The sequence below is a fragment of the Microtus oregoni genome, unplaced genomic scaffold, assembly GCF_018167655.1.
Source record: "Microtus oregoni isolate MIOR12 unplaced genomic scaffold, Mior012 000013F_ref0000133, whole genome shotgun sequence".
Classification (NCBI taxonomy): domain Eukaryota; kingdom Metazoa; phylum Chordata; class Mammalia; order Rodentia; family Cricetidae; genus Microtus; species Microtus oregoni.
The window spans coordinates 2,614,849-2,641,172 of NW_024543072.1; the positions used below are offsets into that span (position 1 = coordinate 2,614,849).

At 42.1% G+C, this 26,324-nt stretch overlaps 1 protein-coding gene across 2 annotated transcripts in view; it reads right to left on the reverse strand.

Annotated features, from left to right (window-relative positions):
* Positions 1–5,114: 5,114 nt before the first annotated feature.
* Nek4 (NIMA related kinase 4) overlaps positions 5,115–26,324 on the reverse strand; it is a 49,542-nt gene continuing 28,332 nt past the window's right edge. For both annotated transcript variants that reach the window (XM_041662246.1, XM_041662245.1), the window contains exons 8-15: positions 22,429–22,578; positions 20,952–21,101; positions 19,601–19,667; positions 17,656–17,762; positions 15,909–15,997; positions 13,172–13,374; positions 11,030–11,166; positions 5,115–6,374 (exon numbers count right to left, since the gene is read on the reverse strand). In XM_041662246.1, coding sequence (XP_041518180.1) covers positions 6,282–6,374; positions 11,030–11,166; positions 13,172–13,374; positions 15,909–15,997; positions 17,656–17,762; positions 19,601–19,667; positions 20,952–21,101; positions 22,429–22,578 — 996 coding nt within the window. In that variant the 3' untranslated portion in view covers positions 5,115–6,281. The remainder of the gene's footprint in view (positions 6,375–11,029; positions 11,167–13,171; positions 13,375–15,908; positions 15,998–17,655; positions 17,763–19,600; positions 19,668–20,951; positions 21,102–22,428; positions 22,579–26,324) is intronic.

Below are 26,324 nucleotides of genomic sequence, written 5' to 3' on the forward strand. Positions count from 1 at the left end.
AGCTCAAAATCCTACTGCTTCAGCACCCCAAACTGCTGGGATTACGGGTATATGTACCACACCTGGTTTTTTTTTTTTTTTTTTTTTTTTTGGTTTTTCGAGACAGGGTTTCTCTGTGGTTTTGGAGCCTATCCTGGAACTAGCTCTTTTTTTTTTTTTTGTAGCCAAGTTGATTTTATCCAAGAATGTTAGTTTAACATTGAAAAGTGGGATCATTTATTATATTGAGCTGACAAGAAATGAAGGATAGGGATTGACAGATGCTGTATGGTTAAGAGCACTGAGCACTGCTGTTCTTTCACAGGACCTAGGTTTGTTTCTCAACACCCACATGGCAGTTTCTAACTATCTCTAACTCTAGTTGAATGGGATCCATGCCCATCTTAACTCACATGGCATCTCAAGTGAAGCACAGAAAAAAATGTAGGTAAAGCATCCATGAACATAAAGTAAACTTTTAAACTACTAAAAATAATATAAAACAAAATGAATTATTATCTTTAAATGTTGAAACAAAACAACATTTGACAGGATTCAAACGTAGTCATTATTTTTAAAATATCAGAAATGAAGAAACAATGGAACAGTCTTAATCATATGCAGAATATAACATCTTATGTAATAAAAATAAATGCTTAGTTCTGGCATTCTTTAAAAAAATCTCCCATTTAAGATAGTGGTTAATTGAAAACACTTTTTAAATTAAAATATATTTACATCATCACTTCCTTTCCCTTTGTACCTCCAAGCTCTCCATATTCCTTCAATACCCATTTCATTCTCAAACTCATGGTCTGTTTTTCCTTAAATGTTGTATAAATATATGTAATAACATAAATATTACATATTATCTACAAATTATATACATGGAACTAGCTCTTGTAGACCAGGCTGGTCTCGAACTCACAGAGATCCGCCTGCCTCTGCCTCCCGAGTGCTGGGATTAAAGGCGTGCACCACCACTGCCCGGCTCCACACCTGGTTTTTAACTTTCAGAGTTTCACAATTTATTGTGAGTTTTTGAACTGTTTTAATGGTGGTTTTGTTTTGGTGGTGATGCTTTTTGTTTGTTCGTTTGTTTGGATTGTTTTTTTCCCGAGATAAGATCTTTCTACATAGCCTTTGCTATCCTGTAATTATGTAGACCAGGCTGGCCCTTGAACTCAGAGTTCCACCCGCCTTCCCCTCCTGAGTACTGGGTTTAAAGTCATGCCCCATCACTCCTAGATCAAATGGTTTCAATTAAAATTCATAGTGCAATTCTATGTGTGACAAATCTTTTGTTGGTTATTTTGCAAAATTTTAGTAAAAAGACAAAATTCAATGTTATGTTTAGAAAATGTAAGCATCAGGCTCGACGGTGGTGGCACACACCTTTAATCCCAGCACTTGGGAGGCAGAGGGAGGTGGATCTCTGAGTTCAAGGCCAGCCTGTCTACAAGAGCTAGTTCTAGGACAGGCTCTAAAGCTATAGAGAAACCCTGTTTCGAAAAACCAAAAGAAGAAAAAAAAAAAAAAGAAAATGTAAGCATCATCTTGTTCTGTCATTGCAAGTTCCTAGGTTTTTTTAAATTCTCACTTTTTTAAAAATTCTTTTTATTTTGTGTGTGTGTGTATGTGTGTGTGTGTGTGTGCCCGCGCATGCACGCGTGTGAGCGCGTTATCTCCTTACACCGTCTAGGTTCTGGAGATGGAACGCGGGTTGTCCAATGCTTTTACTAGCTGAGCTGTATCAACAGCCCCCTTTCCTCTTTTCCACTGTTTTTTGTTTATATGTATTGTGTGGGGCCCTCATGTAGAGATCAGAGGACAGATGTGGGAATCAGTTCTTTACTTCTGTGTGGGTTCCAGGGATTGAACTCAGGTTGGTAGGCTTAGCAGCAGAACCTTTTGCCTGCAGAGCCATTTCATAGCCCTCCCACCCCCTAGGCCAGAGGTTTTTTTTTTTTAATTTTTATTTAATTTTTTTTTTTTTTGGTTTTTCGAGACAGGGTTTCTCTGTGGTTTTGGAGCCTGTCCTGGAACTAGCTCTTGTAGACCAGGCTGGTCTCGAACTCACAGAGATCCGCCTGCCTCTGCCTCCCGAGTGCTGGGATTAAAGGCGTGCGCCACCACCGCCCGGCCTTTTTATTTAATTTTTAAATAATTCTTATTGATTGGAGAGGAGGAGGTCTCAAGCTCAGAGACCCCAGGAAGCCATCAGACTCTAACCAGATGCCTGGGAGGTGGCTATGGGCAGGACTGAGTGCCTAACTAACCCTACCCAGAGTACCTCCATCCCATTGTGCTGGAGCTAAACCAATCAATGGTGGTCAACCTAGCCAAAAGGCCAGGGAGGAAGCAAGCCTGAGGTGTGTCTGGGAGTGAGGGAAAGCGGCTTGGAGGAGAGGGCTAATGGCTAGTAAGTCTCAATAGTGAGAAACGTAGCCATGCGAGTGTGTAGTGAAGCAGCCCTTTGGCACCTCTGAAACCAGCATCCCAGCTGGACGTTCCTCCTGATATTTCCAAAGACTGAAAAGAAAAATGTGCTTAAAGGTCTCATATTAACAGATATAGAAGAATTACTAAAGGCAATGTTGTATTTCTCAGGACTTCCCATATTATGAGATTAACATCAGCAAAGACCCTAATTTAACAAACTCAGAAAAGACTAAAAGATTTTTCTTCTTTTTTTGGTTTATTGAGACTGGGTTTCTCTGTGTAGCTTTAGAGCCTGTCCTGGAACTAGCTCTTGTAGACCAGGTTGGCCTTGAATTCACAGAGATCCGTCTTTATCTGCCTGCCAAGTGCTGGGATCAAAGGCATGGTTCACCATTGTCTGACCAGAAAAGATTCTTTTAAAGAAAACTTAAAAGACAGAAGACGTAATAAATAGTAAAGCTACAAACTTCGAGGTTATAGGGGAATGTGTTACAGTTGTAGTGTTGCAGAGATATCCTGACTTATCCGGAAGCTGGGCTATACTTAGACCTGCAATAGGACAGCTCAGCCCTGGAGGAAAGGTCCTATCAGAAAGCCAGGCTACCTGAAGCTGGGGTACAGTGAGGGATGGTCTCCCCACAGGATATAGAGATCCCGCTCTTCTGGAGAGCTGTTACAGCTGAGTTTTGCTCTGTTCCCTTAAGGGAGCTAACACTCTGCTAAAAGGGGAAGCCCCAGCAGAAATGTAGCAATCTCCTCCCGTTCTGGCAAAAAGTTATTTTTTTCTGCCCAGCCTTGCTCAGCCCTCTTTAAGGAGTGTCCTAGCAAGGTTCTGTTCTGCTCTGACTTGCTCAGGCCCCCTAGGGAGCATCTCAGCAAGGTTTTTCAGCTCAGTCCCCCAACGGTGAATGAAGGTCATCACCCAAGACTCTTTTGAGAAATAGATTTATTTGGAAAAAAAGGAGGAGTCCAGGAGACTGGATGCCTCTGCCAGGGAGGGATAAACTGTGGCCTCTTAACTGAACCGGCAGAGAAGCTTATATAGGGCTTCTTTCTTTCTTTCTTTCTTTTTTTTTGTTTGGTTTTTCGAGACAGGGTTTCTCCGTAGCTTTTTTGGTTCCTGTCCTGGAACTAGCTCTTGTAGACCAGGCTGGCCTCGAACTCACAGAGATCTGCCTGCCTCTGCCTCCCGAGTGCTGGGATTAAAGGCGTGCGCCATCACCGCCCGGCTACATAGGGCTTCTTAAGGGTGGAGTTTTCCCAGGGAGAAGATGGGTTTGGTCAGTTTAGCTGGTCAGGGGCAGAGATGGCTCTGACTTCACGGCCAAACTGCGTTTCTCTCACTGGTCATTTTTAGCTCTTTGACTCTAATTTTAGGACCAGGGCATAATTCTTTCACTGGCTCTGATTCTTGGGACAAGGTGTGTTTCTCTGACACTAGTTTCAGAGCCAGGGCACGTTTCTTTGGTCCTGGTTCAGGGATGAAGATGTTTCTTTCCCTGGCTCAGGTCTCAAATCCAGTGTGTGTTTCTTTCACTGGCTCTGGGTTCAGAGTTGGGTGCTCAGTGATTGGTTTCCTGCTCCAGTTGTCCCTTTTTCCCTGCACAGGTAGAGTTAAAACTCAAGGGAGCTGGAGCGATGCTCAGTTAAGAGCACAGGCTGCTCTTCCAGAGGACCCGGGTTCAATTCCCAGCAGCTACACGGCAGCTCACAACTCTTAACTCCAATACCAGGGGATCCAACACTCTCAGACATACATTGGCAAAAGGCCAATGTACATAGGAAAAAAAAAAGTTACTTTATGGTCTTAAAATAAAAAGGATGAAAACAGGAAGATAGCTAGTCAAAGGCAGAAATGAGGTTAAATGGTGAAAAAGATAAGAATTAGGGGTTAAAGACATGGTTTCAGCTAAGAGCATCAGATTCAATTCTTAGCACCTAATCATTAATCCCAGTGTTTGAGAATCACACACTTTTAATCCCAGTGCCAGGGAGGTGGAGACAGGAGTGATATGGCTGGGCAGAGAAAGGAATATAAAGGGAAAGAGACAGGAGCTTACTGATTGTGGAATCTGAAGCTCTGTAGAGACAGGATCTCGCCCTTTCGGCGTGAAAATTTGGTTAGAAGTATAAGGTCTCTCTGATGGTTGGCTGCTTTGCTTTTCTGATCGTTAGGTTAAACCCCAATATCTGTAGGTTTTTATTATTCCTGCTACAGTGTAATTCTCAAAGCAAACAATCTTTTTCCCTTACAAACAAAACATTTGGAGCCAGTGGTGCACGCCTTTAAAACCAGCACTCAGAAGCAGGTGGATCTCTTGTGAGTTTGAGTCCAGCCTGGTCTACATAGCAAGTTCCAGGACAGCCAGAGCTACACAGTTGAGACCTTGTCTGAGGAAACAGACAAACAACATTTGGAGTAATTTTCAGTTCTTTAAATAAAATGGTAATAAGGCTGAAGAGATGGCTCAGCAGTTCAGAGAACCTGCTGCTCTTGTAGAAAACCTGGGTTCAGTTCCCAGCACCCACATCAAGTGGCTCACAATAACCTACCTACAAAGCCAAGTCCAGGGGATCCAACATCCTCTTCTGGCCTCCTGAGGCAGCTGCACACACATATGTCACACATATGTACACGCACACACAGACACACACTCATAAAATTAATCTTAAACACTGAAAATTTACCAAACACTTGTATTTTATTTATAAAAATCTTTCTACATGAACATTACTTATTAAGTAACTAACATAACATGTGATATACAATTATGACTTTTATTTTTGCGATGAGGGTCTCTAGTATGAGCTGGCTTTGAACTTAGTCATCCAGCCTAGCCTGAACTCATGACCCACCTTCCTATGTTTCTCAAATGCTAGGATTTAAGTGTGCACCACTGCATCCAGCTGTACAGTTACACATTTAAAATATAGAAACTCAGCCGGGTGGTCATGGCACACACCTTTAATCCCAGCACTCAGGAGGCAGAGGCAGGAGGATCTCTGGGAGTTTGAGGCCAGCCTGGTCTACAAGAGCTAGTTTCAGGCCAGGCTCCAAAGCCACAGAGAAACCCTGTCTCGAAAAACAAAACAAAGCAAAACAAAAAACAAACCTAGAAACTCAACTGACACTTTATTATACATAAAGAAAAACATTGCCTGCATCCAATAGAATCTAAGGACCTGGGCTTTCTTTGGACACTGCTTAGTTGAAAAGGAATTCACATTTAAGAGATGTTTTTGCTGATAAAAAAAAGAAATGAGTCACAAATCTATACTTTAGATGGCACAAGCGTCCTAAGAGTCTAAAGACTGAACCTCACTAAGATTCAGATTAAATGAAAATATTATAAAAGTTCATTTATGTGCAAAAAAAGTTGTTCAAATGCAACATAGAACTTCATGTTCTTTACATCTATTCCCAGAATAGTATACTAAGTTGACATTAGAGAATAAACATCACTACTCTCTAAGGTTATAAACAACACCACATATTACGAGATGTCAGTTGTTTTTTCTGACTGTAGTACAATATAATCCAATGTTTTCTGGCCCCATTTCAAGCTAGTTAATATCTTAAAAAAATAAACTAGGTATAATGTTGGCTTAAGGCTCAGTAAATAGTAACAAACAAATATAACATTTTCTCCATAAAAATCCAATGATATCCCGTTTGTTTTTTCCTCTGAACTTGTTTCACATGAGTCTACTCCATCTCATGTTTCATAGTAAGAAGCCCCAAAGAGACACTGAAGACAGTGAGTGAGTAGCCTCTGAATAACTGAAACGCCTGTTGTTGTTGTTTAGATGAAAAACCTTTGAAAATAGTCTTTAGTTCTGGCAGCACATTAAAACAAATCTCAAAAATTCACATTTTCTTCAAAAAACTTCAACTGGCGAGCTTTCACACTGTAAGTTGTATACTTGTCGCCCATGTGCTCCCGTAATCGTGCCTAGTTGAGAAACATAAGAAAATCAGTACATAACAGAAAAATAATTCCTGTCATCTTCAAACAAAAGTTTTCCTAAGCATCACACTGTAATAACAGGTCCACCTCAGTAGGAGGTACCTTAGCAGTCACCATTGTAGATGAGCAGGAGGGACACCTGCTTGTCACAGAACAGAACTGGTGGGAAGTTGTAGGCAGTTGGTTACACATAGTCCATCATCAAAAAAGGGGCAGTCTTCAAGCCCCAGATTATTCGTTAGGTAAGCTAAACCAATACGGTGGAGAATTTGGGATGGGGGCAAAAAATGGATGGGGATTTCTTGGTTTGGGGAACTTTAAAAAGCACTGTCTTGTGCCAATCAGCACACTGGCCACTTCTGCCTTTTCTGCTGAACTGTACTTGAAAACTGCTTCATCTTCTCTCCTCTCCTGAATTTGCTGTCTTACTTCCAATGATACCAGGAGAAAACCATATGGGAAATACTACTAGTTCTGTTTGCATAAAACCATTGTGTATGTATGCGTGTGTATGGCCTGTGTCCAGTTGTGTGAGTTCAGACATGCTGTGCACATGTGGAGGTCAGAGGCAGTTTTGTGGCCCTGGCCCTCTGCTTCCACTTTTATGTGACAACAGCTTTTTCCCGCTGAACCATCTACGTAAAATTTCACAACTTACAGTCCAGACCGGAATCCCATCTACTCAAGTTCCAGGCCTGCCTGAGTGAGTTGAAGCCAGGCTAAGTAACTTTGTGAGGTCCGAAATAGAAAAGAGTGAGGCTTACAAATAACCCAACAAGGTATGGCATACAATATCTGTTGAAATGGACGCTTAAATTTAGAATAACACCTAAGATGCTGAATGGGTGTGATACATATTCTGATATAATTCACTGATGATACAATGTCACTTTGATGGTATTCTGGTAAAAATACACGACTTGGAGATGGAGGCAGGAGGATTAAGCACTCAAGGCCAGCCTACATAGTGAATCTGAAACCATTTTAGGCAACATGAGACCCTCCCATTAAAAAAAGAAAAAAAAGATAACCTAGCTAAGAACACAAGTCTATCACAGCAGCATTGGGAGGCCACTTTATGTTACAAAGGTGTCTCATTAAAAACCAGAATGTGAAACTATTCATGAGAAAATAGAGACACATGGTGGCTGGGATGTTTGCCTCACATACAGAAGCACTGGGCTTGGTCTCCAGCACTGCACACGCTGGGTTTGGCAGCAGATGCCTATAATCACAGTGCTTGGGGTGGGGAAGCCAGAGTATCAGAAGTTCAAAGTCATCTCCAGATACACAGCAAATCTGAGGTCAGCCTAGGCTACATGGGACCCTGTCTAAAACAGAAAAAGAGACAAGAAAACAGAAAAACAAAACCAAGTGTTATTTTATTTTTTTGAGACAGGGTTTCTCTGTGTAGCCCTGGCTGACTGAGAACTTGCTCTGTAGACCAGGCTGGCCTTGAACTCAGAGATATGACCACCTCTGCCTCCTGAGTGCTGGGACTAAAGGCGTGCGACACCACTACCTGGTTTCAAGTGCTATTTTATCGAACACGTGGTCAACTGAAAAATGACAATGTGGGGGCTGGAGAATAAGCATAGAATGAATGATGGAATATTTATTCAAGGGTTGGTTAGGTGACTCAGTGGGTAAAGACACTTGCCACTGAAGCCTGATGACTCTTTATATTGCATTCAATCCCCACAAACCACAGAGTGCAAGGAGAGCCAACTCTCAAGAATTGTCCTTTACTCTCCATGTTTGCCACGGTATGTGTGCATGTATGTATGCACATGCATGCATATGTATTCTCACATGCACACACATTAAATTAATGTAATTTTTATAAAGATGGGGCTGGAGAGGTGACTCCGCAGTTAGGAGCACTCGTCCCTGCAGAGAACCTGTGTTCAGTTTTAGGCACCACATGGTAGCTCACGACTGTCCCTAAATAAATCCAGCCCTGGGGACCAAATACCTCTTCTGACCTTGATGGGCACTAGGCATGAACACGACCCACAGACAAACATGCAAACAGAACATTCATACACATAAAAATGAAATCTAAATTTTTTTTTTAACATAGGGTTTCTTTGTGTGGCCCTGGCTGTCCTGGAACTAGCTCTGTAAACCAGGCTGGCCTTGAACTCACACACAGATCTGTTTGCCTTGGACTCCTGAGTGCGAAGATTAAAGGTTGTGCCTCTACTGCCTGGCTCTCAATTTTTTTAAAGAACAAACAAAAAAATTTAAAGGATTTATTTAAAAAAATTCATCCAAGAATATTTAATAAGGGCTGGAAATTGGTTCAGTAGTTAAGAGCTGCTTTTCCAGAGGACCTGGGTTTAATTCCCAGTCAACACACAACCATTTGTAATTCCAGTTCCAGGGGATCCAATGTCCTCTTCCAGTCTCCAAGGGCAGCAGGTCTATCTACATACATGCAGGTGAAACAGCTATACATATAAAACAGTCACAGCTCAATAAAAATAGCTTTAAAAAGAACATCTAACAAAATTTGGTAGGAACAATGAGTCTTAGTATGTGAATCAGTCAATAGCCATTAAACCTTCACATAGGCCTCCTTGCTGCCAGGTGAAAGGTGATCTTTCTGAGAGAAGCGGACATCACCATGTCTGTCATCCTACTGCGAAACTGAAGCTAAAATTCAGGAGAGTTCAGCAGAGAAGCAAGAGCTCCTCTCTGCCTAGCAGAGCCTGTTGGACAGGGATTCAACTGTGGGTCCAGCCACACTAAAAAAAATGGGGCTTCAATCAACTTGTCCCAGACACATGGCACAGCATCCCAAGAAAACCAGAGACGACTACCTCAGTCCTCTTCTCCTCCAGCCAAATACCTCGACAACCCCTGCCCACTCATCCTGTCTCTCAGACAGATCTCTGTATCTCCCAGTTGGTTTGAAACACTGGGAATTGAGTGCCCTCCTCTTCTGCCACAGCCTTCTGAGAACTTGATACTATAATTATGTGCTACTAAAAGTTTACAAAGTTTTAAACAGATTAAGCAAGAGAGAAGATTCAGAACATGAAAATTAGAAATTAAAATGGAACTATTACTTTCAATTCTATACAAATAAAATATTGTAAAAACTATAAATGATTATATGGCAACCGACTGCATAAACTAGTTGAAACTGAGAAAGTCCTAAATAAACAACCTATCAAACTGACTCACAAAGAATCAGAAAATCTGTATAGGCTCGTAGTATAAGAATTGAATCAAACATTGCCAGATATTAGGAGAAACATTTACAAATCTTACATCTGATGAGAGACTTGTATCCAGAATATATAAAAATTGGACAATTTAAAGGTTAATAAAAAAAATGATATTTATACCCTGGCAATGCTGAAGCATGCATGGGCAGCCTGTATATGGCGGTCCTGTTTGAACTTGTCCATACTGGGTTTCATGGTCTAAGTTGATGAGGATGACCTACAGGTCTCTTCCTCTAGAGGGCACCAGATCTTATTACAGATGGCTGTGAGCCACCATGTAATTGCTGGGAATTGAACTCAGGACCTTTGGAAGAGCAGGCAGTGCTCTTAACTGCTGAGCCATTTCTCCATCCCCCTAAAGGTTTTTAGTTTTGTTTTTTTGGTTTTTTGAGACCAGGTTTCTCTGTAGCTTTGGAGCCTGTCCTGGAACTTGCTCTTTTTTTTTTTCTGGAACTTGCTCTTATAGACCAGGTTGGCCCCAAACTCACAGAGATCCACCTGCCTCTGCCTCCTGAGTGCTGAGATTAAAGGCATGTGCCACCACTTCCTGGCTTCTCCAGCCCACTAAAGGTTAATAGCCCAAGTTTGAAATAAACATTTCTCAAAAAAAAAGCAAATTGTTAGGAGTATATGAAAATATATACAACATCATTAGTCATTAGGGAAATATAAACCAAACATAATGAATATCATTTTATATCCAATGAATGGCTATAACTAAGCAGACAATAACAAGAATTGCCAAGGGTATGGATAAGCAGAGTCTTACCTTATATACAGCTAGTGAGAATATAAAATGGTGTAGTTACTTTAGGAAACATTCTGGAAATTGCTTTAACATTTCAATATAGCTATTGTATGATCAAAAAATTTTACTCCTAAAGGAAATTCATAAATCCAAGAAGAGTGGAGCCTCACAAAAACTCGCCCATGAGTGTTCAGAGGAGTTAAAAACAATGGAAACCACACAAATATCCATCAACTGATGAATAAACAAAACTCCCAGGGTAATATGTTTGGCCATGAAAAAGACTGAAGTATTGGTACATGTTATAACATGGAAAACTCTTCAAAATATTACATGGAGAGAAGCAAAACACAAGGATCACTTGTATGAGATTCCACTTATACAAATTGTTCAGAATAGGAAATATATGCAAATATCTGCAGAGAGAACCATTTGTTCTTTGCTTAGGGGTAGGTGGGGACTCAGAAGACAATGGGGGACATTACTAGTAGCTTAAGGTTTCTGTGGGGAACAGTGAAAATGTTCAAACACTACTTGTGATGACCCAACATGGAAAACTACTGAAATATACACTTCAAATAGGCAAGATGCATGGTACATAAACTACATTTAAAATTCTATAATGCAAGCAGCTTGACACAGCTTAACCCCCTTACCTCTCTCTCCAATTCATCTTCCTCCTCCTCCAAAAGGTCATACACCTGCTCTAGAAGCTGAATCCCCAGACCCTGGATTACATCAGCTCTCAAGACTTCAACTATTCTCCTGATCTTCTCAGAACCTGGTATGACAGCTAAATGTGCAGCAACAAAAACAGGGAACATAAATACACTACAGCAAAAACAATACAATCTCTAAAATACCACCACAGCAAGAACAATACAGTCTCTAAAAATCCTGTTGCAATTATTTTCACATCAATAAGAATTTGGCTTAATGACTCCATTATATACCTTTTTCTGAGCTGGGCATGGAGACACATGCTTTCAATCCCAGCTATCAGGAGGCAGAGGCAGGAAGATCATAGAGTTAAAGCCAGTCTGGACTACATAATAAACTCCAGGACAGCTGGAGCCATATAGAGAGACCATATTTCCAAAACAAAACAACAAAAACAACAACAAAAAAAACAAAAGAAATAACCCAAAGTATCAAAAAATAAATAATATACTTTTTTGTGTTTGTTTTATTTTATTATTTATTCATTTTTGGTTTTTCAAGACAGGGTTTCTCTGTAGCTTTGGAGCCTGTCCTGGAACTAGCTCTTGTAGACCAGGCTGGCCTTGAACTCACAGAGACCTACCTGCTGGGATTAAAGGCATGTGCGACCACTGCCCAGCTATTTTTAAAATTTGTTGGTTGACATACAATACTGTTTCATTATGACATCTGTATATATTACTACACTTTGATCATAATTACCTCCTAGAGCTCTGCAAGCCTCCCTTCCAGTCACTGGCCGCCTTCCTCACTTCAGATAGACTTGTATTCACTTCCTCACCATGTCTATTTTATTATCATGTTTGTTTGTTTTGTTTCTTCCAGATAGGGTTTCTTTGAGTAGCCCTGGCTGTCTGGAGCTCACTCTATAAACTAGGGCCTCAGATTTACAGTGATCCGCCTGCCTCCTGAGTGCTGGCATTAAAGGCATGCACCACCACTGCCCGGTTAGGTTATATCATGTTATTTTTTTTTTTTTTTCGTTTGAGTCAGAGTCTTAAGTCTGTCACCCAGGCAGGCTGCAAATTCTAAGTGATACTCCTGCCTTGGCCTGCTAAACACAGTCATCGTAGGCATGAGCAACCTTGTCTAGCTTATTTATATACTTTAGTTTTGTTGAACTTTAAGCTGAGGCCTCTCAGCAGCAGTGCTCCCCCTCCCCTGGGAACCAAGGACCTAACAACTACACATGCACGTACTGAAATGCTGGGAACTTTCCATCTCCCTGAGTCCTTGTGAGTGTTCTCCAAATAGAACTCAGTTATTGGAATAGGGGCAAGATAACCCTTAGGTGTTGACTCAGTTCCTGATGTTTGACTCAGTCCCTGGGAAAGGGTCAAAGTAACCCTCAAATGCTTCATCTTACTTCATCTGATCTGGCAACCGCTCTCCAGCCAATTATTGGCAATAGCCCTTTGAATAAGCCAATCATAATAGTTAAAGAACAACCCCCAGACTCCCCCTTGTTTCTGTGGCATTTTGTTTTAAAAGTAGCCTGGACCAGCCATTCGAGGTTTTTCTGGCTTCTCGAATGCTGAAAGACCCTGTCACAACAGAATTAATAAAATCCTCATGCTTTTACATCAACTGTGGTGTGAGAGATGGTCTCTAGGGGCAACTCTTCCTGGTAGTTGGACTTCCTGGTCCAACAGTTTCTAAAAAAACCTTATATTTATTTTATGTGTATGGGTGTTTGCCTGAATGTATGTCTCTGCACCATGTATGCAGTGCCCACAGAGCCAAGGAGAGGGCCTTAGAACCCCTGGGACTGGAATCCCTATCAACAGCCAAGTGGTTGCTAGGAATTGAATCCAGGTCCCCTGGAAGAGCAGCCAGTGCTCTAAACTGCTGAGCCATCTCTCCAGCCCCTATATTTTAGTTTTTAAAAAATTCATTTTTGAGCTGGACAGTGGTAGTGCACACCTTTAATCCCAGCACTCAAATGCAGAGGCAGGTGGATCTCTGTGAGTTTGAGGCCAGCCTGGTCTACAGAGTGAGTTCCAGGACAGCCAGGAGTGTTACACAGAAAAACCCTGTCTCGAAAACAAAACAAAGCAAAACAAAAATAAACTAGTCACCTGAAGGCAGCTCTTTGCAGTGAAGCTCCGCATCTTCTGCAACTTTGCCGTGAAGTACCAGCGTGTCACGATACTTCCCATGAAGTCTGAATTCTGGCACTGGGTTTAGCACCGGGAGATCTTCACAGCTCTCTTTAGAATCCAGCTTAAGAGTCTGAGTCATCAGCTGTACCAAGTCACTCATTTCATTCGTATGACTTTTCCTTTGGGGGGAGGGGGAAGGAGAGGCTCCTTAATATTTACTTGACTTCACAACAAAAGCTAGACAGATGTGAAATGACCCTTAGGGAGTTCAGCTTGCAAATGCTCTTGTGCTGGCTGTCTCGCAGATTGACCCTTCTACAGCAACTAGAATCTTGTAAGAGACAAAAATCAGCTACAGGGGGACTGTTGAGATGGCTCAGTGGTTACGAGCACTGGCTGTTCTTCTGGAGGTCCTGAGTTCAATTCCCAGCACCTACATGGTGGCTCACAACCATCTGTAATAGGACCTGATACCCTCTTCTGGCATACAGGTATACAGGCAGAGCATTCATACATAAAATATAAATAAATAAAAAATTTTAAAAACAAACAAAAAATCAGCTACAGGAAGGCAACAGAGGGTGAACAAAATCAATAGGTGGCCTTGGAAAGGAGTCCAGGGTTAGTCTAAGGGCAGACTAAAGGCATCTCGTGATACAGAAAGAGCTCCAGGCTTTCTGACCTGTAGAAGCAAGGGTCAGGGTTCAACAGTCACTGCTAGCAGAAGGTGAGAGGAATCTGCGAAAGTAGAGGGTCAGAAAGAAACAACCCAACTTTACATATAAATTCTACCAGCCACTTTCAAATGACTTAATTTTACACAAAAATAAGTGTCAAGAATAGTCACAGAAATACTAGCTTCAAGCTGGGCGGTGGTGGCGCACGCTTTTAATCCCAGCACTCGGGAGGCAGAGGCAGGTGGATCTCTGTGAGTTCGAGGCCAGCCTGGTCTACAAGAGCTAGTTCCAGGACAGGAACCAAAAGCGATGGAGAAACCCTGTCTCGAAAATCCAAAAAAAAAAAAAAAAAAAAAGAAAGAAAAAAAAAAGAAATACTAGCTTCAGAGAGCTAAAATTTACAGGGTCCACTTCACTCCAAACTAAAAAGAAGCAGGAAAAAGCACCACTGTTAAGAGGGGGAATGAAATTTATGGAAACAAACCCAGAAGTGATACAAGTAACAGAATGAGTAGATGAAGACATTAGTTATTATAAATATATCTCATATGGCTATAAAGAGAAAAGCACGAGCATGCCAAGGGAACAGCATGGGAGACATTCAACAGGCCGATGTTAAACTCAAGAGACAAAACCACAAGGTCCTAGACGGGGCTAATGGACTAGACACAAGACAGGCAAGTGAGCTCAAATCTTTGTAGCAATAGAATTTATGAAAAACAGAATGAAGAAAAAATGTAGAACAATCAGAGCATCACAGATATGTGTACATCTATAAGCAGTCTAATACTCATGTATTTAGGATTCCAGAAAAGGCAAGAGTATGTGTGTGTCACAAAAGCTCTAAGGAAAAGACAGTCAACACTGATAACTACCACAGATTACAGAGAACATGCTCTATAAGAACTCTGACTGAAGCCAGGGTGTGTGTGGAAGGGGGCAGTGTGCTTGCCTTTAATCTCGGCACTCAGGAGGCAGAAGCATGGAGATCTCTGTGAGTTCAATGCCAGCCTGTTCCACAGAGCAAGTTCCAGGACAGGAAGGAAACCTTGTTGCAAGATAACCAAACCAAAAACAAATAAGCAAAACAGATAAGCAAAACTGAATGAACTCTGAATGAAAATTACATTATTTTCATGGAAGATAGATACATTTTAAATTTTTTTAAAAATCTATGGCCAGGCAGAGGTGGTGCATGCCTTTAATCCCAGAATTTGGGAAGCAGAGGCAAATGGATCTCTGTGAGTTTGAGGCCAGCCTGGTCTACACAGCTAGTTCCAGGAAAGCTAGTGTAATGGTTTAAGTAAAATGCTGCAGGTCCCCGAGTGGCAGCAGGCAGTTGGCAGCAGGTCCCAAGACCATGCAGGCCATGAAGGCAGCCGGGTCCTAGGCAGGAAGCCTCATGGCGGGTGAGAGAGCGAGATGGATAGGCACACCATGCAGAGTGCAGTTGGATATTTATTTAGTGGGTTATGGAAGGGAAGGGGAGAAGAGGGAAGAGCAGAGAGAGAGGCAGAGGGGGGAGAGAAGGAGAGAGGGAAGGAAAGAGAGGGGGGAGAGAGGGAGGGAGGGAAAGGAAAGGAAGGGACTCAGGCTGGAAGCTGAAGATCAGTTTTGGGAGGGAGTGGGCATGGCTTGTCTCTTAAACGGACAGGGCAGACCATTACAGCTAGGGTTGTTACACGGAAAACCCTGTCTCAAAAAAACAAAACAAAATTATTTGATGTGTGCAGGTGTCTTTCTTGCATATATATACACCATGCAAGCAGTGCTCGTGGAAACAAGAAGATGATGTTGGATCCCTTGGAACTGGAGTTACAGATGGTTGTGAGGTGTCTTGTGGGTGCTAGAAAGTGAACCCAGGTTCTCTGGAAGAAAAGCCAGCCTTCTTAACCACCAAGCCATCTCTCTAGCTCCTCTCAGATGTATTTTAAGCTCCAGCATGTGCCACTATTTGTAATGTTATGAGTACCATAGATAGGAATACTTTTTAGACTCAGTTCAAATAGAACTGAGACAGAAAACCAAGAACTTACCCCTCCCTGGAATCTCCATCTGATTTGTCAGTTGAGCTTGTAGAGGAACTTAACTCATCCTCAGACAGACCATGTGTCAGTCTCTTTTCCTGTTAGTAATTGGAAAGAACAATAAAACCAGAATGCAATACTCCAAATATTTAAGTGCAATAACTAGACACAATATACCTTGCATGCAATTAATGAGAAACTGATAGAAGACTTGAAGTCAATTTATTCAATGAACACCAGGCAGTGGTGGTGCACATCTTTAATCCCAGTACTCAGGAGTCAGAGGCAGGTGAATCTAAATTCAAGTCAGCCTGGTCTACAGAGTGAGTTTCAGAACCGCCTAGGCTACACAGTGAATATAAGAACAATCAGTGAGATTGTAAGACCCCGTCTTGAAATAAAAGTAGAAAAATGGTCTAGGGAATATACCTTATTGGTACTATATTGGCCTACCACGTGTGAGGCCCCAGGTTCAATCCTCAATATCAAAGAGAGAGAGAGAGAGAGAGAGAGAGAGAGAGAGAGAACAAGATGACTCCCTAAGAAAGGATTCTAACCAAGCTTCCAACTGTTAGCAAGAATGCCTGGAAAATATATAGTCCTGGGACCGCAGAGGTCGCTTAGCCATTAAGAGCACTGGAGCCATTCCCCAGCACCCACATGATGGCTCACCACCATCTGTAACTCAGGTTCTAGGGGATCTTCTGGCCTCCATGGGCACCAGGCATGCATGTAGTGAACAGACACACATAAAGGCAAAACACTCATACATATTTTAAAAATGTGTACCCTCAACAAGTTAAGCATAATCCTTTTAATTACTATTTGAGTTCCATTTTTGGTTTGTTTGCTTGTTTTGGGGGGGTTTGGTTTGGTGTTTTTTGATTTTTTAAGACAGGGCTTCTCTGTGTAACCTTGGCTATCCTGGAACTCACACTTATAGACAGGCTGGCCTTGAACTCATAGAGATCCACCTGCTTCTGCCTCCCAAGTGCTGAGATTTAAAGGTGTATGGCACCCCCCCACCCCCGCCATGAGTCCCTTCCTTAATCAAAAGTCAAAAAGACAACTAGGCATGGTGGCACACACCTTTCTTTAATCCCAGAAATCGGCACACAGGTGGCTGGAATAAGAATGGCCCCCACAGATTTGAATGCTTGGTCTCCAGGGAGTGGCACTATCAGAGGTGGTCTTGTTGGAGTAGGTGTGGCCTCGTTGAAGGAAGTGTGTCATTGGGTGTGGGCTTTGGGTGTGGGCCAGGCCCAGGGTTTTGCTTTCTTCCTGCTACCTGCGGATCCAGATGTGGAACTCTCGGCTCCTCCAGCACCAAGACCGCCTGTGTGCCACCATGCTCCCTACCATGACGACAATGGGCAAAGACTCTGAAACTGTAAGCAAGCTCTAACTAAACGCTTTTCGTTGTAAGAGCTGCCATAGTCATGGTGTCTCTTCCTAGCAACAGAACATTAAGACAGAGACTGAGACAGGAGAACTAAGAGTTCAATATCATCCTGGGCTACGCAGCAAGATTTTAATAGTGTATGCCTGCATTCTCAACACCTAGAACACGGAGACAGGAGGATCTGGAGGTCACCCTCAGCTACACAGTAAGTTCCGGGTCAGCCTTGGAACCTGAGACCCTGTCTCCAAAAAGAAATAGCTTGGTCAGCAATGCCCCAAAGAAATGATGCTGACATCTTTGAAGTTTACGGTATTAGGGTTCCCAGGAACAGACACTCAGGACTGTGGGATGCACCTGAGGGATGCTGCAGTCAGAAGAGAATCGTCGGGCAGGGGTAGGCTGGTCGTCTTCTTGTGGTTTCACTGGCTCCGCTGCACTGTGAGTTCTCCGGACTGAAGGGCCTGAAAATATGAACCCCCCAGTAGCTGTTTGTGGTGTACTGAGTACAGAGGATGCCATAGGAGGAGTCAGCCAGAGCAATCCAGACAGCATATTCATCATTCTGGGGTCTGCCACTTCGGTCTAAATTTAGTTCTGGTTTTTTTTTGTTTGTTTGTTTGTTTTTTGTCAGCTTTGAAGCTTGGGCAAGTTACTTAACCCTGTGGAAACACAGGGTAACACTACCTCCCCCTTTGGGGATGATTACAGATATGAAACAAGATACTACCCTTTACACATTTACCGTAACGTGGAGACAGGGTCACCTTTAATAAAGGAAAGCCGGTAACACAACTTTTAGATGATGGCAGTAAGAAGGACCCACAGAGGGGCTGGAGAGATGGCTCAGCAATTAAGAGCACTTGATGATCTTGCAGGAGACTTGAGTTCTATTCCTAGCACACACACAGTGGCTCACAACCACACATAACTCCAGTTTCAGGTAAGCCAATGACTTCTGACTTCTATGGGCACTAGGCATACATGTGGCTTACATGCAAGTAAAACATTCATATACATAAAATAAATCTAAAAATAGTTTTAAGAATAGAATTCTAGTCCCAGGACAGCTAGGACTGTTACACAGGGAAACCCTGTCTCGAAAAAACCAAAAAAAAAAAAAAGAATAGAATTATCCACAGAGTCGCAGCATGCACCTTTAATCTAGCACTCAGGAGGCAGTGGCAGATGGATCTCGGTTTTCAAGACCAGCCTAGTCTACATAGTAAGTTCCAGGCCAGCCAAGGCTTACATACTGAGATCCTGCCTCAAAAAATAAACAAAGAAACCAAAACCCCTACATTTCTTAGCCAGGTGTGGCTCTCTGACCATCAGGGTCTGGATGGGAAAAATAAGTTAAATATTCACCTGATTTCCAGCCTGAGATGTCATAGTTCAAAATCCTCTGGCTTTCTTTGTCTTTTTAAAATTTATTTACTTGTTTAAGATTTTGAGATTTTAAATTTCTATGCTATGTGTATGAGTGTCCTGCCCACATGCGTGTGTGCACTACATGTGTGCTTGGTGCACATGGAGGTCGGAAGAGGGTGATGTGGGAGTGTCATATGTCAATCTGTTGATTTCATTGGTTAAGTAATAAACAAACTGCTTGGGCTCATAGCTTAGAACATAGGTGGGTGGAGTAAACAGAACAGAATGCTGGGAGGAAGAGGAAGTGAGGTAAGACGCCTCAGAGAGACGCCATGCTCCGCTCCGGGCAGACACGCGATAGCTCTGCTCTCTGAGGCACGCGCAATGAAGCTCCGACCCAAGATGGACGTAGGCTAGAATCTTCCCGGTAAGCACACCTTGGGGTGCTACACACAGATGATTAGAAATGGGCTAAATTAATATGTGAGAATTAGCCTAGAAGAGAATGGGCCAAGCAGTGTTTAAAAGAATACAGTTTCCGTGTAATTATTTCGGGTAAAGCTAGCCGTGTGGGCGGCTGGGTGCGGGGACACAGCCCGCTGCTCCTATTACTACAAGAGGGTGAGTGTTGGACCCCCTGGAACTGGAGTCAAAGTCAGGTCTGAACCTGAGTCTTGTGCAAGAGCATCACATCCTCTTAACTGTTGAGCATCTCTCCACTCCCTGCTCTCCTTCCAGTCCTCTTTCTCAGACACATGGTCAAGAGTCAGTACTCTACAATATTTTATAAGGTTTAGCTAAGAAATTTTAAGAACTCTACAAAATCACTCCCAGATGGTCATTGCTGCTTTCAGGTTTGTACACCTAACAACCAGAGCCAATTCTTCTGGGCAGCCATCAACAACCAACCAGATAAAGACTTCAGCTTCACCTGAGGGGAGTGCATCTTCCCGTGACTGCTTTAGTCGCCGCCTCTCTCTGGCTGATAGCGGTCGATCCTTTGAAAGAAAGTCATGGAGTTATTTCTGCTTCTACTCAGTTTTCTATCACCAATGCAGGACACATCATGCAACTGTGCCAAAGGCCTCCCACTGGTCTCTCAAGGAGCAGAGAAAGCACTTTGTGTGTGGAGGTTTAGTCCACACAAGAGTAACCCTAGAAAAGAATGATCACAGCCCTGGCTTCGGAAAGATGCTCATTTGTGGACAAGTAAGAAATACTTTTGTTAAGATCTCCTGAGAAAATTGGGAGCATGGGGGTAGAGGGAGAAGGGAGGGCAGAAGGTGGGGAGAACCTGAGGAAATGGGATGGTCAAGATGGGAAAGGACAGAGACAGAGAGCAAGGAAAGAGATATCTTGACTGAGGGAGCCATTATGGGGCTAGCAAGAAATCTGGCACTAGAGAAATTCCCAGGACTTCACAAGGATGGCCCCAACTAAGACCCTAAGCAATAGTGGAGAGGGTGGTTGAACTGGCCTTGCCCCGTAGTCAGATTGATGACTATCTTAAATGTCACCATAGAGCCTTCATCCAGAAACTGATGAAAACAGAGGCAGAGACCTGCAGCAGAGCACTGGGCTGAACTCCCAAAGTCCAGTTGAAGAGTGGGAGGAGTGAGAATATGAGCAAAGAGGTCAAGACCATGATGGGGACACTCACTAAGACAGCTGACCTGGTCAGACATGGAAAGAACCAGCATAGGACCAAACTAGGCCCTGGGAATGTGGGTGACAGTTATATGGGGGCAGACTGTGGGGCCAGTGGCAATGGGACCAGGATTTATCCCTGCTGCCTGTACTGTCTTTTTGAAACCCATTCTCTTTGGAGGGATATCTTGCTTACCTAGATATACTAGGGAGGACCTTGATCCTTCCTCAAAGCAATGTGCCTTACCCTCTCTGAGGAGTAAATGGGGGATGGAGTAGGGGAGAAGGTGAAGGGAATGGGAGGAGGGGAGGGAGTGGGAACTGGGATTGGTATGTAAAATGAAAAAAGATAGTTTTTTTTAAAATAAAATAAAAATAGAAAAAAAAGAAATGCTTTCACATTTCTCATATTCAGAATCTACTTAGTCTCCTTACATGACTGCAAGTGGCTGTCTTAGGGAGTGCAGACCATACCCATGGCAATCAAACCAATGCTATAAAAGCACAAACTTGTGCCTTCTAGAACTGGTAAAGTAGGGCTAATATGTTTAATATGAAACTCCACAAAATATATATATTGTATTATCCAAAGCTTCATAAGAACTATTTTTAAACCAGCACACATTCGTACAAACCTTGGACGACGACGATGAATTGACCCTTGAACTGTCTACAGAGCTGGCCACAGGCTGACTTTGGTTTCCATCCTTTAGTTGGGCTGATACAATATCCACTTTTCCAATAGGAGGGGGAGAAGGCAAAAGCCAAGGGGGTGATTCCTGGAACTTAAGTAACGGAAAGAGAGGGAAGTTATCAGTTTCATACAGAGCCATCCCTAAACTTCCAATTGGTAAGAGCCTGAGGTAAGAAAATCAGTTTTGAGACCTGCGTGTGCTACAGAGCTCTGCCAAAAGTGAATGACTACTTGAGAAGCTTAGGCAAAAAATATCTGAATGTATATGGGTGTGTGTGTGTGTGTGTGTGTGTACATATATATACACAGACACACATACATACATGTGTATATCCATATATATTTTAAGATAGTCAGGACCGCGAGTGATGCGTCCACCCACGGAGACGGTGTGACTGATCTATTGGGAGCTCACCAAGGCCAGCTGGACTGGGAATGAACGAGCATGTGACCAAACCAAACTCTCTGAATGTGGCTGACAATGAGGGCGGACTGAGAAGCCAATGATAATGGCACTGCATTTTGATCCTACTGCATGTACTGGCTTTTTGGGAGCCTAGTCTGTTTGGATGCTCACCTTCCTAGATCTGGATGGAGGGGGAAGGACCTTGGACTTCCCACAGGGCAGGGCACCCTGACTTCTCTTAGAACTGGAGGGGGAGGGGGAGGGAAATGGGGGGATGGGAGGAGGCAGAAATTTTTAATAATAATAATAATAATAATACCCCCTTAGTCTATCCAAAAATGGCTAGAAGGAGTTAGTGTAAGTCCACTGGGGTGAGGGAACCTAAATTAAACAAGTACAACATACAAAAAAAAAAAAGATATGGCTTCCTTATTTAAGACTTACTTATTTTATGTATATGGTGTTCTATCTGCATATACACCTGCAGGCCAGAAGAGGGCATCACATCCCATTATAGATGGTTGTGAGCCCCCATGTGTTTGCTGGGAATTGAATTTAGGACCTCTAGAAGAACTGCCAATGTTCTTAACCACTAAACCATCTTCCCAGCACTGAATGGAAGGTATTTTAATAAAGGCAGTGTCAAGGGCTAGGAATCCAGCTCAGTGGTAGAGTGTTTATATAGTATACACAAGTCCCTGGGTTCATTTTCCAGCACTGCATAGAAAAAAATACACACACACACACACACACACACACACACACACACACACAGTCATGAAAAAATATTAAAAGAAAATACATGTTCAGCAACATAACAAAGGATTTAAACAGCCTGTTCCTTTAGCTTTCAAAATGACCCACTTAAGCATCTTATCCTTGCCCAGCTTCTTGCTCCATTCTTGGCATTTCTTCTGCACTGTTGGCAATGGTTAATCATTCTAAACAAAAGTCAGACTTCTAGAGCCGTGTCCCAAGCAGCACAATGACTCATTGCAAAGAGATTGCTTACCTGGCTCTTTGCCTGATCATGGTCAGTCTGTTCTCTTTTTTTCTGCCTTCGCTGTCGAGATACAGAAGGTTCAGACACAGAGCTGTGTGGCTGGAATCTTGGGGGGATGCTGTCCTGTTTTTCTATCATACATCCACCAGTAACTTGATCCTTAAAAGAAATAAAAAAGTAAAGAAACATTCAAAAGAATTGCAAAGAGTAACAGAACAATCTTTAGATCTTCAAATGCAAAACTCTCCACACTTACTTCTGAAATTGCAAAATGAAAGGCTAGAGAGATAGATTAGCAGTTAAGAGCACTGGATGCTCTTCCAGAGGACCTGCATTCAAATCCCAGCACCTACATGGCAGCTCACAACTGTCTGCAACTCCAGGTCCAAGGGACCTAACACCTTCCTCTGGCTTCCATGGGCACTGGTCACATACCTGTGCAGAGACATTTATGAAGGCAAAACACATATATATCATATAAATTAAAAAATAATAATTGTAAAATGGAAGTGAGAAGGAAGCTTTCTCTTTCTCAAAATGAATGCTTATGTTTACAGGAAATGATGGCCTTAACCATGTTTACTCTCTTGCCTCAAACAAAGGCAACTCTTTTAAATAAAATTCTTAGAAATAAATTTAAGAAAAAAGTATAAGACTATGGTTTGGGGTGTAGTTCAATGGCAGAGGACTTGCCTAGCAGCCTCATATTCTAGGTGCAGTCAACAACACTAAGGAAAAATTAAATAGAAGTTATAAGATGCCTACAGAACGGGATATTGTCAAATCTTGTGTCTCATAAGATGTGGTCCGAGAATAAAGAATTCTTTCAATAATAAGAAGAGAAATAAACCAATTAAAAATTGGCAACAAGGGGCTAGAGAAATGGCTTTGTGGATAAGAGCATTTTCTGCTCTAGCAGAGGACCAAGTTCAGTTTCCAACAACCACACAGCAGCTTACAACTGTCTCTAACTGGTCCAGGGGACCCAAAACCTGTTTCTGACTTCTATGGGCACCAGTAATGCATATGGTGTACACACACACACTGGTAAACACACACATAATAATAAATTTTCAATAATTTGCCAATGATTCTATATACACTATTTCTCCAAGGAAGTACACAAATGACCAGTCCGTGTATAGAAAGATCCTCTATACACGAGTCACTAGGAAGATGCAAGGCAGAGCCACACTGTGGGGTCTGAGGGACGGATCAGTGAGGAAGAACATGTACTGTACTTACAGAAGACTGGGGTTCGGTTCCCAGCACCCACATCAGGTGGTTCACAGTTCCAGGGGACCTGATGCCTCAGGCCTCATAGGACATCTGCCCTCATGTACACACACCCACACACTGACACAGATAATTTAAAAGTAATAAAAACAAATTCTAAAAAAAATATATTAAGACTCTACCACAGACCTTTAGGCCAACAGCTATAATTACAAAGCTGGACTGCTGTGGAGTATTGGTTTATATTGGGAAGATGTGTCACTATAATTGGTTTAATAAAGAGATGAATGGTCAGTAGCTAGGCAGGAGGGAATAGGCAGGACTTCTGGGCAGAGAGAGAAACTCAGGATGAATCTAGGTGTGTGGGACATCCCAGTGAGACACTAAAGAAGTCAGACATACGATACAGAGGAGAGATAACTAAGCCACATGGCAAAACATAGATAATAAAAACATGTCAATTTAAGTTTTAAAATCTAGCTGGGAAAAGCCCAACTAGTTCTGCCCTCTGACTTCAGGTAAGGTTTATTTGTTAGAGTACAAACAAGATATCACCACATCTCCCCCTTTCTTTCTAAAATAAAAAGGTTATAACTAACATAAGAAAAACTGTATACAGTAAGTACAATAACTATATATAATATATACAGGCAATAATACATTAACAATGTCTAGTCTACTTGCATTTGACAAACTCAGAGAAAAGACTCCATATCTATCCTATCTTGGTGAGTACAAAAGGTTGTATCTTTTAATGCCTCTCAACCTTATATAATTTACACTTCTTTTTTTAAATATTTATTTATTATGTGTACAGCATTCCTTCCATGTGTGCCCGCAAGCCAGAAAGGGGTGCCAGGTCTCATTATAGATGGCTGTGAGCCACCATGTGGTTGCTGGGAATTGAACTCAGGACCTCTGGAAGAGCAGTCAATGCTCTTAACCACTGAGCCATCTCTCCAGTCCCCTAATTTACACTTCTTTAGTGAATTTCTTTTCTGAATCTGGTAACAAGGAAAACTATAACTAAAAAGTATTCAACTAAATCAGAGACCTGAGAAGAAAATAATATTATCTGAGTAAATAGCAAGAACAAGCAAATGACTTCCAAAAAACATGAGAAATGACAGAAACAGATGACTACCTGGACAGTCACCCAAAGTTCCTCTGTAACGTTGGGGCTTCCATCTTCGGCCTATAGGCTTAGCATATCTGACAGACTTTTCTGTGAACTAGGGTATTCTGAAGAGCTGTCCCTCCTTGTCTTGATGAAGTTCAGTAGTCTTTTCTTCCTTTCTTTCTTCCTTCCTTCCTTTTAAAGAATTATTTTTTTCTTTTTTTTATTGAGCTCTACATTTTCCTCTGCTCTCCTCCTTGCCTCTCCCCTCCCCCCTTCAACCCTCCCCCAAGGTCTCCATGCTCCCAATTTACTCAGGAGATCTTGTCTTTTTCTACTTTCTACTTCCCATATAGATTATATCTATGTAAGTCTCTTTTAGTGTCCTCATTGTGGTCTAAGTTCTCTGGGATTGGGGTTTGTAGGCTGGTTTTCTTTGCTTTATGTTTAATGTTTAAAAACCACCTCTGAGTGAGTACATGTGATAACTGTCTTTCTGTGTCTGGGTTACCTCACTCAAAATAATGTTTTCTAGCTCCATCCATTTTCCTACAAAATTCAAGCTGTCGTTATTTTTTTCTGCTATGTAGTACTCCATTGTGTAAATGTACCGCATTTTCCTTATCCAAATTCAGTCGAGGGGCATTCAGGTTGTTTCCAGGTTCTGGCTATGACAAACAGAGCTGCTATGAACATAGTTGGGCACATGTCCTTGTGGCACAATTGAGCGTCCTTTGGATATATACCCCAAAGTGGTATTACTGGGTCTTGAGGAAGGTTGTTTCCCAATTTTCTGAGAAATCACTACACTGACATCCAAAGGGGTTGTACCAGCTTGCATTCCCATCAGCAATGCAGAAGTGTTCCCTTTTCCCCACAGCCTCTCCAGCATAAGTTGTCATCAGTGTTTTTGATCTTAGCTATTCTTACAGGTGTAAGATGGAATCTCAGAGTTGTTTTGATTTGCATTTCTCTGATGACTAAGGATGTTGAACATTTTTTAAGTGCCTTTCAGCCATTTTAGATTCCTGTTGAGAGTTCTCTGTTTAGGTCTGTACTCCATTTTTTTTTTTATTGGATTATGTGTTCTTCTGGTGACCAATTTCTTGTGTTCTTTGTATTTTTTGGAGATTAGACCTCTGTCTGATGTGGGGTTAGTGAAGATCTTTTCCCATTCTGTAGGCTGTCGTTTTGTCTTGTTGACAGTGTCCTTTGCTTGACAGAAGCTTTTCAGTTTCAGGAGGTCCCATTTATTAATTGTTTCTCCCAGTGTCTATGCTGGTGGGGTTATATTTAGGAAGTGGTCTCCTGTGCCAATGTGTTCAAGGAGCACTTGAACTTTTGTAGAATCAAAGTATCTTTGTATTGTTTTGAGTAGAGCAGTAACATTTGACTCTTGATTTAATAAGATTGCTCTGCTTTCTCCTTATTGAAACTGCAAGGATTCAAGAATGGAAAGCAAAGGGATCTGCTAGGAGGCTACTGTAATAATCCAGGCAAGAAGGATAGCCTCTTTTTTTTTTAAATATTTATTTACTTATTTATTTATTAT